The 13,527-nt window shown below is 42.6% G+C and overlaps 1 protein-coding gene across 1 annotated transcript in view; it reads right to left on the reverse strand.

Moving 5' to 3' along the window:
• Window positions 1-11,400, reverse strand: part of SMIM13 (small integral membrane protein 13) — a 29,244-nt gene extending 17,844 nt beyond the window's left edge. Inside the window, exon 1 of the mRNA XM_021009902.2 lies at window positions 10,698-11,400. Coding sequence (XP_020865561.1) covers window positions 10,698-10,773 — 76 coding nt within the window. The 5' untranslated portion in view covers window positions 10,774-11,400. The remainder of the gene's footprint in view (window positions 1-10,697) is intronic.
• Between the last annotated feature and the right edge of the window lie 2,127 nt (window positions 11,401-13,527).

Genomic DNA, 13,527 nt, shown 5'->3' on the forward strand with positions numbered 1-13,527 from the left:
TAACTATATTTCCCTTCATCTCATCCTGCCCCTCATTTATTTTATTCTGTCTTCTGACCCTGTCCCTCCTTAGAAGTGTTTGCTTCTGATTACCCCCTCCCCAAATCTACCCTCTCCTCTATCATCCTCCTGCTCTCTTGTCCCCTTCCCCATTTTCCTGTAGGGTAAGATAAATTTCCATTCCCAATTGAGTGTGTATGTTATTCTCTCTTTAAGCCAAATATGATGAGAATAACATTCATTCATTCCCTCTCACCTTCCCCCATTTCCCCTCCACTATAGAAGCCTTTTCTTGTCTGTTTTATGTGAGACAATTTACCCCATTCTACCTCTCCCTTTCTCCTTCTCCCAGTATAATCCTCTCTCACCACTTAATTTTATTCTCCAGATATCACCCCTCCATCTTCAACTCACCCTGTGCCCTCTATTATCTATCTATCTATATCTATCTATCTATCTATCTATCTATACATCTACATCTATATACATACATACATATAATTTTTCCCTCCAACTACCTAATACTGACAAAGGTCTCATGAGTTACAAATATCATCTTTCCATGCAGGAATGTAAACAGTTCAACCTTAATAAGTCTCTTATGATTTCTCTTTCCTGTTTACCTCTTCATGTTCTCTTGAGTCTTGTATTGAAAGTCAAATTTTCTATTCAGCTCTGGTCTTTTCATCAAGAATGCTTGAAAGTCCTCTATTTCACTGAATGACCATTTTTTCCCTGAAGGATTATACTCAGTTTTGCTGGGTAGGTGATTCTTGGTTGTAATCCTATCTCCTTTGCCCTCTGGAATATTATATTCCATGCCCTCGGTCCTTAATGTAGAAGCTGCTAAATCTTGTGTTATCCTGATTGTGTTTCCACAATACTTGAATTGTTTCTTTCTGGCTGCTTGCAATATTTTCTCCTTGACCTGGGAACTCTGGAATTTGGCTACAATATTCCTAGGAGTTTTCCTTTGGGGATCTCTTTCAGGAGGTGCTCAGTGGATTCTTTCAATTTCTATTTTTCCCTCTGGTTCTAAAATATCAGGGCAGTTTTCCTTGATAATTTCTTGAAAGATGATGTCTAGGCTCTTTTTTTGATCATGGCTTTCAGATAGTCCAATAATTTTTAAATTCTCTCTCCTGGATCTATTTTCCAGGTCAGTTGTTTTTCCAATGAGATATTTCACATTGTTTTCTATTTTTTCATTCTTTTGATTTTTTTTACATGTCTTGATTTCTCATAAAGTCACTAGCTTCCAATTGCTCCATTCTAATTTTTAAGGAAGTATTTTCTTCAGTAAGCTTTTGGACTTCCTTTTCCATTTGGCCAATTTTGCTTTTTAGGGCATTCTTCTCCTCATTGGCTTTTTGGACCTCTTTTGCCATTTGGGTTAGGGTATTTTTTAAGGTGTTATTTTCTTCAGTATTTTTTGGGTCTCCTTTAGCAAGCTGTTGACTTGTTTTTCATGATTTTCTTGCATCACTCTCAGTTTTTCCTCTACTTCTCTTACTTGCTTCTCAAAATCCTTTTTAAGCTCTTCCATGGCCTGGGACCAATTCATATTTTTCTTGGAGGCTTTGGATGTAGGAGCTTTGACTTTGTTGTCTTCTTCTGGTTGTATGTTTTGATCTTCTTTGTCACCAAAGTAAGATTCTATGGTCTGACTCTTTTTGCGCTGCTTGGTCATGATCCCAGCCAATTACTTGAGTTATAAATTCTTTGTTAAGGTAGGGATCTGCTGCCAGTGTGAAGAATGTACTGTCCCAAGCTTCCGGGGTTTTGTACAGTTGTTTTCAGAGATACTTCTAGGGACCTGTAAATTTTCAGTTCTTCCAAGGTGCTATGATCAAGGGTGAGGTGTTTACTCCTTTCCTGTCCTGTGCTCTGGTCTATGAGTGACCACAAGCACTCTCTTCTGTCTTGGAACTGTGAGGAGGGTTTCACCTCTACAGCCCCTACAAGCTATACCATACCAGCGCTCCTCACCCCAGGACTGCCACTCAGAACTGCGACCCAAATCCAAGCATGGGAAAAGCAAGAGAATCCTGCACCAGCAGAGAGATCCCTGCAATCCCCCTCTCATCAGTCACTTGATTCCCCCTCAGTCTGTGACCTGGAAGCTCTGGAGGCAGCCGCTGCCCGAGGCTGCGCTTGGGGCCTGGGGCTGGGACCCTGTGCTTCTTTCTCACGCAGACACAGACTTTTCCTACTGACCTTCTAAGCTGTCTTTGGTGTTCATGGGTTGAGAGGTCTAGAAACCTCCACAGCTGCCCATGATTCAGTTCTCTGAGGCCTATGTGCTCACGCCAAACTGTGCTCCTCTCACTTTCCAATCAACCATCCAGGCTGTCCTGGGCTGGAAATTTGTTTCATTCTATCTTTTTGTGGGTTCTGCTGCTTTAGAATTTGTTTGGAGCCATTTTCTGTAGGTATCTGGAGGGGTTTCAGGGAGAGCTCAAGCAAGTCACTGCTTTTACTCTGCCATCTTGGCCGGCCAGTTGTTTTTTAAGGTGTTATTTTCTTTAGTAATGTTTTTTGTGCCTCTTTTATCAAACTGTTGCCATTTCATAATTTTCTTACATTGCTCTTATTTCTTTTCTCAATTTTCCCCCTGCCACTCATATTTGATTTTTAGAACAATCTTTTAGCTCTTCCATGAATTTTTGTTGAGTTTGTGTCTAATTCACTATTTTTTCCTTTGAGGTTTGCTTGCAGCTATTTTGACATCATAGTCTTCTGAGTTTTTTTCTTGATTTTCCCCATCACAATGATAGATCTTTATTTATGGTCAGGTTCTTGTCGTTGTTGTTTGCTCATTTTCCAAGCCTATTTCATGACTTGAGGTTAGAGTTGAGCTCTATTTGGGGGGGGGGTGCTTTCCCATGTTCTAGGCTTTTTCACACTGCTATCTTCAAAGACGGTTCTAGGAGTTTGGAAATTTTTACTCTTTCTAAGTTAATGTCATCCAGGGAGAGGTCTAGTCACTGCTCTCCTGGTCTATGCTCTGTTCTTTAACTGGGCAGGGACCTTGATCCCTTGTAGCTGCAAGTGATACTGCTCCTCGGGGCCCTTAGCACAGGGGTCCCCTGTAGATTTTTTCCGATGAGTTTTCCAATCCCCTTAGCATCTTTGGCTTGTGAACTCCTGTGCCAGTGTCTCCCACGTCTCACAATTGATTCCAAAGTTCTTCAGAAATCTTGTATAGCTTCTTCTGACCTCCATGTGAATACTTGCCTTGTGTGAGTTCTCCATGAAATGGTCTTTTAGCAAACATACATTTTGCATTTGAACAACGTGGCCAGCCTATCAGGGTTTTGCTCTCTGTAATAAAGTTCGAATGTGTGACAGTTCAGTATGAGAAAGCACCTCAGTATCCAGTACCTTATCTTGCCAGGTGATCTTCAGAATCTTAAGATAATGCAAATGGAAACAATTCAGTTTCCTGGCATGGCTCTGGTATACTGTCCAGGTTTCACAGGTATACAACAATGAGGTCAGCACAACAGCTCTGTAGAACTTCAGTTTGATAGGCAACCTAATAACTCTTCTCTCCCACACTTTCCTTCTAAGCCTCCCAAACATTGAACTGGCTCTGGCAATGCATGTGTCAAGCTCATTATCTATGTGTACATCCCTGGAAAGTATACTGCCAAGTTAAGTTAACTTATCCACTGCATTCAAGATTTTTCCATTTGCTATAACCAATGGTTCCATGTGTGCATGGTGTGGTGCTGGCTGGTGGAAAATCTGTGTTTTCTTGGTGTTGTCAGGCCAAAACTAGCACAAGCGGCAAAGAATTAATCCATATTCTGTTGTATCTCAGCCTCAGAGGTTACATGAGTACATAATCCATCTGCGAACAAAAAGTTGTGTACCAATTCTCCCTCCACTTTATTGGCTTGTAGTCTTTTCAAGTTAAATAATCTGCCATCAGTGAGGTTGCTGACCTTGATGCCGTTTTTTTTGTCCTTGTTGAAGGCTTCTGACAACATCACTGAAAACATCATGGTAAAAAGCATGGTTGTGAGCAAACACACACCTCTACTTCACTCTACTGGTGACTGGGAAAACAGAGAGCATTATCCAGAACCTGTGTATGAAAGCCATCATGAAACTGGCATACAATACTGATGAACTTCTCCAAGCAAGAAAATTTGCCATAATTTTCCACAAGCCCTCATGACTGACAGTATCAAAGGCTTTAGTGAGATTTCTCCTGAAGTTGTTGAGCAGTAAACACCATATCAACTATTTCTTAGCCCTTTACAAAACCACTCCAGTTCTTGGGCAGACAGCCATCTTCCAGGTCAAAGATTAGCCAAGGAGGAGGACTCTGGTAAGAATCTTGCCATCAGTGACTAAGAGAGAGACAACACCTCCCCACCCCATGATTGTCACAGGACAACTGATTTCCTTTTCCTTTACAGAGATAGACAATGGAAACATCCTTGAATTCCTGGGGGATAACCTCCTCTTGCCATAACCCAGAAGATTTCAGTCAGCTTTTATAAGAGCAGTGGACTCTCCACCTTGTAAATCTCAGCTGGAATAGAATCAGCACCAGGAGCTTTGTCACATTCACATGGCATTCAAAACCTCTTCTTCAGTTGGAAGTTCAGCTAGAGAAGGATTGACTTCAACTTGAAGTAAAGAGTCAATGGCTTCAGCATCGGTTGATGACAGTCCGTCAAGAACATTATGGAAGTGTTCAGCCCAACTCTCAGGATCATGTCCTTATCACTAATTAATGTGGCTCCATAGGTCTTTGGTTCATAAATAGCCTTCAGGGTATCATAAAAGTGCGTTGGATTGTTACTATCAGCATAAAACAATTTCATCTGCTTTCCTACTGAGTGAAGAATACTGCATCTCTCTCCAAGCTTCACTTGCACTATACTTTTGATGGAGCCTATAAATGCTTTCTTAGGGACAGATGAACTATTCTGCTGGTAAACCCATAAAGTTCTTGTTTTTCATTTAGTAGCTTCTAAACATCCCTTCATTTTCATCAAACCAATCTTGATATTTACAAGCATTCTCACTCAGATGAATAAATGCAGTGCTGTATACCAAATCTCTGAAAGCTACCCATTCCTTTTCTGCCCAACTGTTGCCAACCATGTGTTGGCTCAGCTTTCCCTCCAAGCTAGCAAAGAAGTGTTTTTCCTCAGCAAATACTGTATCTGTTGACATTAAGTCTTCTGGTAGTCATCTTGACATGAGAATGTTTAGCTTGAAGAGTATTAAGTCTATGTTCAGGCCAACACTCTGCACCACACATCACTTTTATCACTCTCACATCCCGTCTATCTCTTATCCTTACAACGACATGTCTATTAAATGCCAATGTTTGCTGCTAGAGTGCATCCTGGAACACAACCTATTTACACTAATTGGCAGTTAAAGAAATAAAGCATCAAAGTTGCTAAGTTTTTCTCTACTTCCTCCCTAAATCAGCAGGCATTTATTTATCAAGAGCTTACTAAATATTGGAAACCTGATGAGGAATTTGGTAATAAAAATGAAAATCGTCTTTCCCTCAGCCAGAATCCTGATGTTTATTTTATACTGAGTGTGAATGGGATGTGTTTATTTGGGGGGGGGGGTGAGAATGGCTCATATTTAGCCCACCTGACTAAAAGCCAGTTTAATAATTTATAAGCTGAATTCTCCTTCCAGGAGGAGATCCTATTTAGAAACCAAACTGAGATCAAAAGGTTATTTGATGAGAATCAGTAAGGAATTCACATGCGGCCTAATTTGGGCCCAGTCAGCCAAAGATGACCATTTATCTTCATGGACTACCCTTTTTCTGCGTATCATATCATCATTTTCCTCACTGAATACTCTAAAGAGTAACATTCACTAATCTTTTACGCCAGTCTTAGTCCTTTATTACTTCAATTGATAAGAGTGAGTCTTCAAGCACCAGTTCTTACTCAGTGTTTCAAAAGGTTAAGTTTTTTGTGCTCATCAACACATCAGACCTTTTATGCAGGAGATGTGTAGAAAAGAGGATGTTCAATTGAAAATGAAAAATCTACTTAATATATAACTTAAGTAGCCATATTTCAAAAAAGGAAGACCTACTTATTTGAAGAAAAGAATATTTACACAATAAATGCTTATTAATAAAGTACCTTGATATATATCTGAAATCACAACAGAAAGGCATGTCTAGAAAAACAGTAGCAATTAAAATTATTTCTCTTAAGTAACGTCCATAACCATTTTCACATGTGACTGTGGGAAGGTCTATTGTTCTCATACTGGCATTTTTCAGCCACATGCATATTCTCAAGTAGCATTATCTATAAATGCGAAATACTTTTAAGGGAAAGCAGGTAAGTGGGGCAGTGGATAGAGTGCCTGGTCTGGAGTCAGGAAGACCCATCTTCTTGAGTTCAACTCTGGCTTCAAACACTTAAGTGCTCTGTGACCCTAGGCAAATCACTTAACCTTGTTTGCCTCGGTTTCCTCATCTGTAAAAATGAGCTGGAGCCTTAAGGAAATGGCAAACCACTCCAGTATCTTTGCTAAGAAAACCACAAATGAGGTCATGAAGAATCAGACATGACTGAACAAACTTGGGAGGAAAGCAAGTTTCCCCTCCCCCAAATCAAGATAACTCAGTCATCTTTATTCTAAAAATTCTAATTATCCACAATCTATGTAAACCACAGCTTGAAGATAAACACATAATTCAATTTACCAAGCATTTATTAGATGCTTACTGTGTGCCAAATGTGTGTGTGGGGGGAACAAACCCTGCCCTCAGGAGCTTATATGAGTGAGGTGGTGAAGTAGGAGCACAATATCTATTTAGAAAGAGTAATATGAAATACATACAAAGTAATGGGGAAGGGAGGGTAGAACCAGCAACTGAGGAGAATCAGAATAGGTTTTCTGTAGGGGGTGGCAGTTGAGCTGAGTTACAGCTTCTGAGGCAGAGGAGTGACCTCAAGTGTTATAGAACAGCAGTAAGCCAGTTTGACTGGAATTTGAGAGGGTGTGGAGAATAATGTTTAAAAAGCCTAGAATAGTAGACTAGAGCCCAAGTGTAAAAGGTTTTAAAAGCCAAATCAAGGAGTCTGTCTTTTTTCTTAGAAGCAAGTGGGAACTACTGAAGTTTCATAAGCAGGGAATGACAAACTTAGACCTGTGCTTTAGGAATACCAGCTTGACAGCTGTGTGGAGGAGGGATCTGAGAGGACACAGACTGTAGGCAGAAAAACCAATTAGGAGGATATTCCAATAGTCCAAGGCAGTGGTGATGAAGACATGAACGAGGGCGACAGCCATATGAGTGACATGAACTGATGTAAGTGACATTGAGGAGGACAAAATGACAAGATGATTTCTAGATCTAACCTGGTAAATGGAAGGATAGCTGCACTCTAAGAAGGCAGGAATTTAGCGGGGTAGAGAATGAATCTACTTTAGACCTGATGAGTATGACTCATGAAATATGCAGTTGAAGAGGTTCAATATGCAGTTTGTGAATACAGTCCAGAAAATGGATCTAAATATAGATCTGGGAATTTTTATAGAGGTGATCACTGAACTCATTCCAGATGATGAGATTACAGAGCAAGAGTTAATCACCTTGGAGCTGCCAACTTGCTTATTATTTTGATAAATGTATTTCAATTCAAATTGGTTTCCTCTGTAATCCTACACATTTTATTTTATTCATTTAAAATACTAATACTGAGAAGAGGTCCACAGGCTTTACCAGACTGCCAAAAGGTCTGTGATACAAAAAAAGATTAAGAACATCTATTTCAGAGACATAAGAGGTCTGAGGAGAAGGCACAGAAAAGTAGATACTGATCCTTCAAAAGAAACTAAGAAACAACTGCAGTAGAACTAGAACAAAGCACTGTGATCAGGAAAAAAAATTAGAAAATGAACATAAGCAAAACTCGATAGCATCCTCAGTTTAGTGCAGGCATATGTTTCTGTATTGCACTTTGCAGATATGGCTCACATTGTGTCTCTGTGTCACATTTTGGAAATTCTCACAATAGTTCAAATGTTTTCATTATTATATCTGTTATAGGGCATCTAAGATCAGTGATCTTTGATGTTACTATTGTAATTGTTTGGGGCACCACAAACCACACCCATATAAGACACAATATTGAAATCAGACCAATTTATAATCCTTCAATGGCTTCTAAGTGTTCAGGTGAAAGGAAGGATGCAGCAAACTTCACTGCTGTCTTATTTTAAGAAATTGCCACAGCCACCCCAACCTTCAGCAACCACCACCCTGATCAGTCAGCAGCCATCAACATCAAGGCAAGACCCTCCACCAGCAAAAAGACTATAGCTTGCTGATTTGGACAATAACATATTTCTTAAGATAAGTAGATTTTTTAGACATGATACTGTTATTGTGGATTATTAAGTGACCTAATTTCAATATTGTTATGTCTCAGGGAATAAGGAAGCCTAAGAGAGGAAGAGAGGAATGGCTGGTAGGCAAAGCAGTCAGAACACACAAAACATTTATTAAGTTTGCCATCTGATGTGGATGCAGTTTGTTGCACCCCAAAACAATTAGAATAGTAACATCAAAGATCACTGACCACAGATCACCATAACAGCTAAAATTACAATGAAAATTTTGAAATATTACCAGAATTACCAAGATGTGACACAGAGACATGATGTGAGCACTTGCAATTGGAAAAATGGTGCCAATAGATTTGTTTGAGACAGGGTTGCCACAAAAAAAAAAAAACACAGTACATGCAATGCCCAACAAAGATGAGTGCAGCAATACAAGGAGGTCCGTCGGTAACATTTTTAGTTCCTATTTTAAATTAAGCTTTTTAGCCATGAATTTTACTCTATGTGACCAATTACTACATAAACTTTAAATTTATGCTCCATTTATAAGAGATCACTAGACACCAGTGTTACACAATCTATTTCTAATCTTCCTTATCATTCAGGAACTTTTCTAGGAGACCAAAGTCACTTTGTTAATATTAGGTCTCAGTATCAAGGTGTCAAAAGAGCCTAAAGTTGTGTTAATACTTAACCAAGAACAAAATTTAGTCTGGCTTCTGAAGAAAAACATCAGCACAAAAATCAGTATTATGACCAGACCTAAGCTGGATTTTCTAACCTTCATACTCAAAGCACTTTACGATGCAGTTTAACATGAACTACATTTTAAATCATCTTTGCAAAACATTAAGATTTGTTTGGAATCCTATTTTGGGTTCAAACTGAAGTTAACAGTTTGGTTTTTAATGCACAACTCCTCTTACTAATATTTATTACAGGAAAATAAAGGTCATCCACATTACAATCCTACCAAAAACACTTTTTTATTACCTACCTGTAAAAGAAATGAGGAAACAAATCACTTCACCTTCAAATAAGACAAGGGTTAAAAACAAACAAACAACTAGATACAACCAATGTGTTAATTTTTTTGGCTTGATTGTACTAATTTGTCAAAAAGACAGGTTCTAATTAGGGAATTCGAGAAGGGGAAATCACTTAGAAACGACATGTGTTTTAAAATTTTAAAAGCATCAATGCCACACTTTAAATAAATAATCCAAATTAGAATATGGTTGAGTGAACACTCCTGCCATCCCAAACTAGATATCACTAGAGAACCTGGGTCTGCCACTTTATGGCTTGTGTAACTGGGCAAGTTCTCAAAGGGCCTCAGTTTCTTCATTTCTAAATCAATCAATTTACACTCATCTAGTTAATTAGGCACCTATTATATGCCCGATGGCTCGCCAAGGTGCTGGGGCTACAAAGACAATACAGACACTGCCCTCTAGGAGCTTGCTTTTTATAAGTCAACCTACAAAGTATATGCTACAAAATAAGTACAAGGAATTGGGAGGGGGGGCGGTTAGAGGGAATCGAAAAAGTAGAAGGGTTAGGGAAGAGGGGATTCTAGGGGGGGGTAGCACTAGTGGCTTGGGGGAACAGAGAAAGTAGAAGAGCCAGAGCACATCCCCCGAAGGGTACAAGGGATTCTGAGGTGGGGGAGGTGCACTAGTAGCTGGGGGGAATCAGTAAAGTGGAAGAGCTGGAGGAGATGTGAACGGAACAGAGGGCTCTAACAAGCAGAGGGCATTACAGACTTCGGTGACAGCCGCTGCAGAAAATGAGAGCGCCGGAACAGCTGACCGACCGCTAGGGTCCCCTCCAAGCTCTAAAGCCAGGGCTGTCCAGGTGAGGTCCAGTCCCGCGGCTGGCCTCAGTAACCTCAAATTCGCGGGGTCCGAGACTCCTCCAGCCCCCAGACCAACTCAGGAGGAGGAGGCTGAGGAATTGCGAGAATCGCCAGCCCCCTCCTACCCCCCGCCAGGATCCCTCCCCAGGGGTCTGCAGCATCGTAGCCTTTGCCTGGAGGCTATGCAATGCCAAGCCTCTTTGCCCGTCGAAATATATTTGCGCTCTGCCCCCCCTCCCCGATTAGACCGGGAGCTCCTCGAGGGCAGAGACCACGTTTTCGCTTTTCTCTGCATCTACCCCCGCGCTGAGCGCGGTGCCCGGCACGCAGAAGGCGCTTTATTGTTGCCGAGTCAAAACAAACGTGCCCAAAGTACCCGAGCCGCTCGCGGGAAGGCGGCGGCACTAACCCGGGGTAAGAGCGGCTGGAAACCCAGGCCACCCCCGGCCCCCACCCCCGGGCCGTGCGTCGCACTCACCGCACAGCATGAAGAGCAGCACGCAGAGCAGCGTGGCCACGATCACCAGCAGGGTCAGCCCCACGCTCTGCCACATTTTGGAGTGAGGGGGCGAAGTGGAGGCTGGGAAACACGCACAGCTGGAGGTGGGGTGGAGGAAGAGGCGGCAGGAGGACGACCACCAGCCCCGAGTCTCGTCGCCTTTCTCAGGGGCTCCTGCTCCTCGGCTCGGAGCCGCGGGATGGCATGAGGACCAGCAGCTCCCTCAGTAGCGCCCCCTATGGGGCGGGGCAGCGACTGCGCCGAGGCAGGGCTGAAGGCGGAGGGGGAGGCCGAGAATGACCGAGGCTGGAGGCTGGGGTGGGAGGGGGTCCGCGGCCGAGGAGCAAGGGTGGAGGAGCAGGGCAGGAGGGCTACCGGAGGTAGGTGTAGCGCCCCCTACCCCCTCATCGCTTTGGCGAGTCCCGGACCCCGCGCCGCAGGGGGTCACCTCCCTGACGCGCCTCCATGTGGGGTTAGGCACTGCGGGTGGCGGTCGACGCGCCCGGGATGAGAGATGGAAAGGGACCCAAAGCAAAGGAAGCGACAGCGGCCGTTACCCGCCGCCGCGCAGCTGCTCAAGCAGCTCCTGATCCTCCGGGGGCTGCCGTAGCTTTCCAGCTCCGCTCCCCCTCGCGGCGGCTCGGGACAGCGTCAGAGCGCTTCCCTCACCCCCTTCCACGCCGTACGGGCAGCTGGGTGATGCAGTTCGCTGTTGGTGGAGAGAGGGTGGCCGGGACTTGCGGGAGACTACAACTCCCATAGGTCACCACGGGTTCATAGCTTATCTTCCTCCGCCCCGCCCCCCCAGCTGCGTCTCGGTGTCCTACGTCTATCGTTCGCTCTCTGCCGTAGACTCCCAGTGTTTTCTGAAGGCTAGAGCTGTACCTTGTCTAGTGCCCTACTTGTCCAGACCTAGACTTAACCCTTTGAGTATGAGTAATACACCCAATGCTGAACACGTTGCTTCGTGAGTGGAAGAAAAACGACCTGCACCTGTCCCCAAGTTACTGCCGGGGGCGGAAGTTAAGTTCTTAGCTGAGAAGAGGATTTGCACCCACGTCCCTGCCAACTGGAAAGTTTGTTAATAGCAGAGAATGTCCCCTCCTTGCCTGGGAACAGGTGGAATGTGGTTTGTTATTCACTGTTGGTGTATTTCGGTAGTCGGTGCCCGTGGGTGAATTGAGGACAGGAGGTATTTGTTTTGTGTCCTAAATTCACCTCCTATGAGCTGTCCCATGTCCTGCCGGCGGCTCAGCGCTTTTCTGGGACACCGACCAGAATTAAAGCAAAAACAAACAAACAAATAAATAAGAATCTCGAGTTGGGCAACAACCTCTAAGACCATCTAATCCAAACTGTCCCTGAATAGTAAGAATCCCCTCTATGACAAGGGGTCATTCAACTTGCAGTTGAAGACCATTAGTAAGTTCACTGCCTCCCCAGGCAGCCTGTTCCACTTTTGGATAGTTCAGATTGCTAAAGTTTGGGGTTTTTTCCTTCTTCTTCTTCTTCTAGATAACAAATCTAAATTGACACCTGCAACTTCCACTCACTGATAGTTTTACGTTCTAGGGTCAAGCAGAACAAATTTCTTTTTTGTGACAACTTTTTAAATTTGAAGAGGGCTCCTCCACCCCTTTACTCCCACTTCTGTTGGAAGTACATTAAAGAAGTGCTATGTGATGTCTGGCAAAGGATCAGGAAAAAGGAAAAGCCATTTGGTATTTGACCTTTCTCTTAGGATGGTTAGGATTTTGAGAGAGAGAGAGAGAGAGAGAGAGAGAGAGAGAGAGAGAGAGAGAGAGAGAGAGGATGATGATGATGATGATGGAGAGTGCATTTCAAGCATAGAGAAACAAAACGGAAATGGAAAAAAACCTAGGGTTCGTACAGTGAGCTTCAGATAGTCCAATTTCTCTTTAATGAAGAGAGAGAGAAAGGAAGGGAGAAAGGCTGGACAAGCATAGTGGCATCTTGGGCATAATCTTGTTATTTCTTCAACCCTATGCTCTCTCCAAGCAAGCTGTGGCTATCCTCTCATTTTGCTCTGGATTTCTTGCTTCATTATTGCTCACACTAGTTGACCCTGCCTAGAAAAGAATGAAAAAGAAAAGGGGTGATAAAACACAATGTTTTTTGTGAAACTTGTTCTGTAGGAAGCAGCTACCCTGTTAAAATCCAGGACCCTTACAACTTCAAAGCATCCAAAAACCTTTTCACATCTCTCATTGTTGTTTTATGTCTTATCTTTCCAACTAGATTGTAAACTCATTGAGGGCAGTACTATTTGTCTTCAGCAGAAACTATCATGGTTCTATGTACAATATAGGCTCTGAAATAAACCTTTTAAATGACTCACTTAATGAAAAATGAAGCTTGTTGTCAGGATTCCTAGGAAAAGGCTGATACACATAGTGTACTTAAAGAACACCTATTTTGTATTGACAGTACCTGGAATTATTTGGGGTCATGCTTTGTTTTTGAAAATCTACAGCATTGGAGCAGCTAGGTGGCACAGTGAATAGAGCACCGTCCCTGAAATCAGGAACACCTGAGTTCAAATTTGGCCTCAGACCAAACACTTGACACTTACTAGCTGTGTGACTCTGGGCAAGTCACTTAACACCAATTGCCTAAAAAAACAAAAACAAAAACAAAACTACAGCATAAAGTGCTAATCTTGGAATCAGGAAGATCTAGGTTCAAATATCACCAATTAATACTCAAAGTATTGGCTATCTACCCTGGGCAAGTCATTTATCCTTTCTAAACTTTAATTTCATCTGTATCTAGACAGTTGATCAGAGTA

Source organism: Phascolarctos cinereus, unplaced genomic scaffold (genome assembly GCF_003287225.1).
Source record: "Phascolarctos cinereus isolate Bilbo 61053 unplaced genomic scaffold, phaCin_HiC Scaffold_4;HRSCAF=312, whole genome shotgun sequence".
Lineage (NCBI taxonomy): Eukaryota > Metazoa > Chordata > Mammalia > Diprotodontia > Phascolarctidae > Phascolarctos > Phascolarctos cinereus.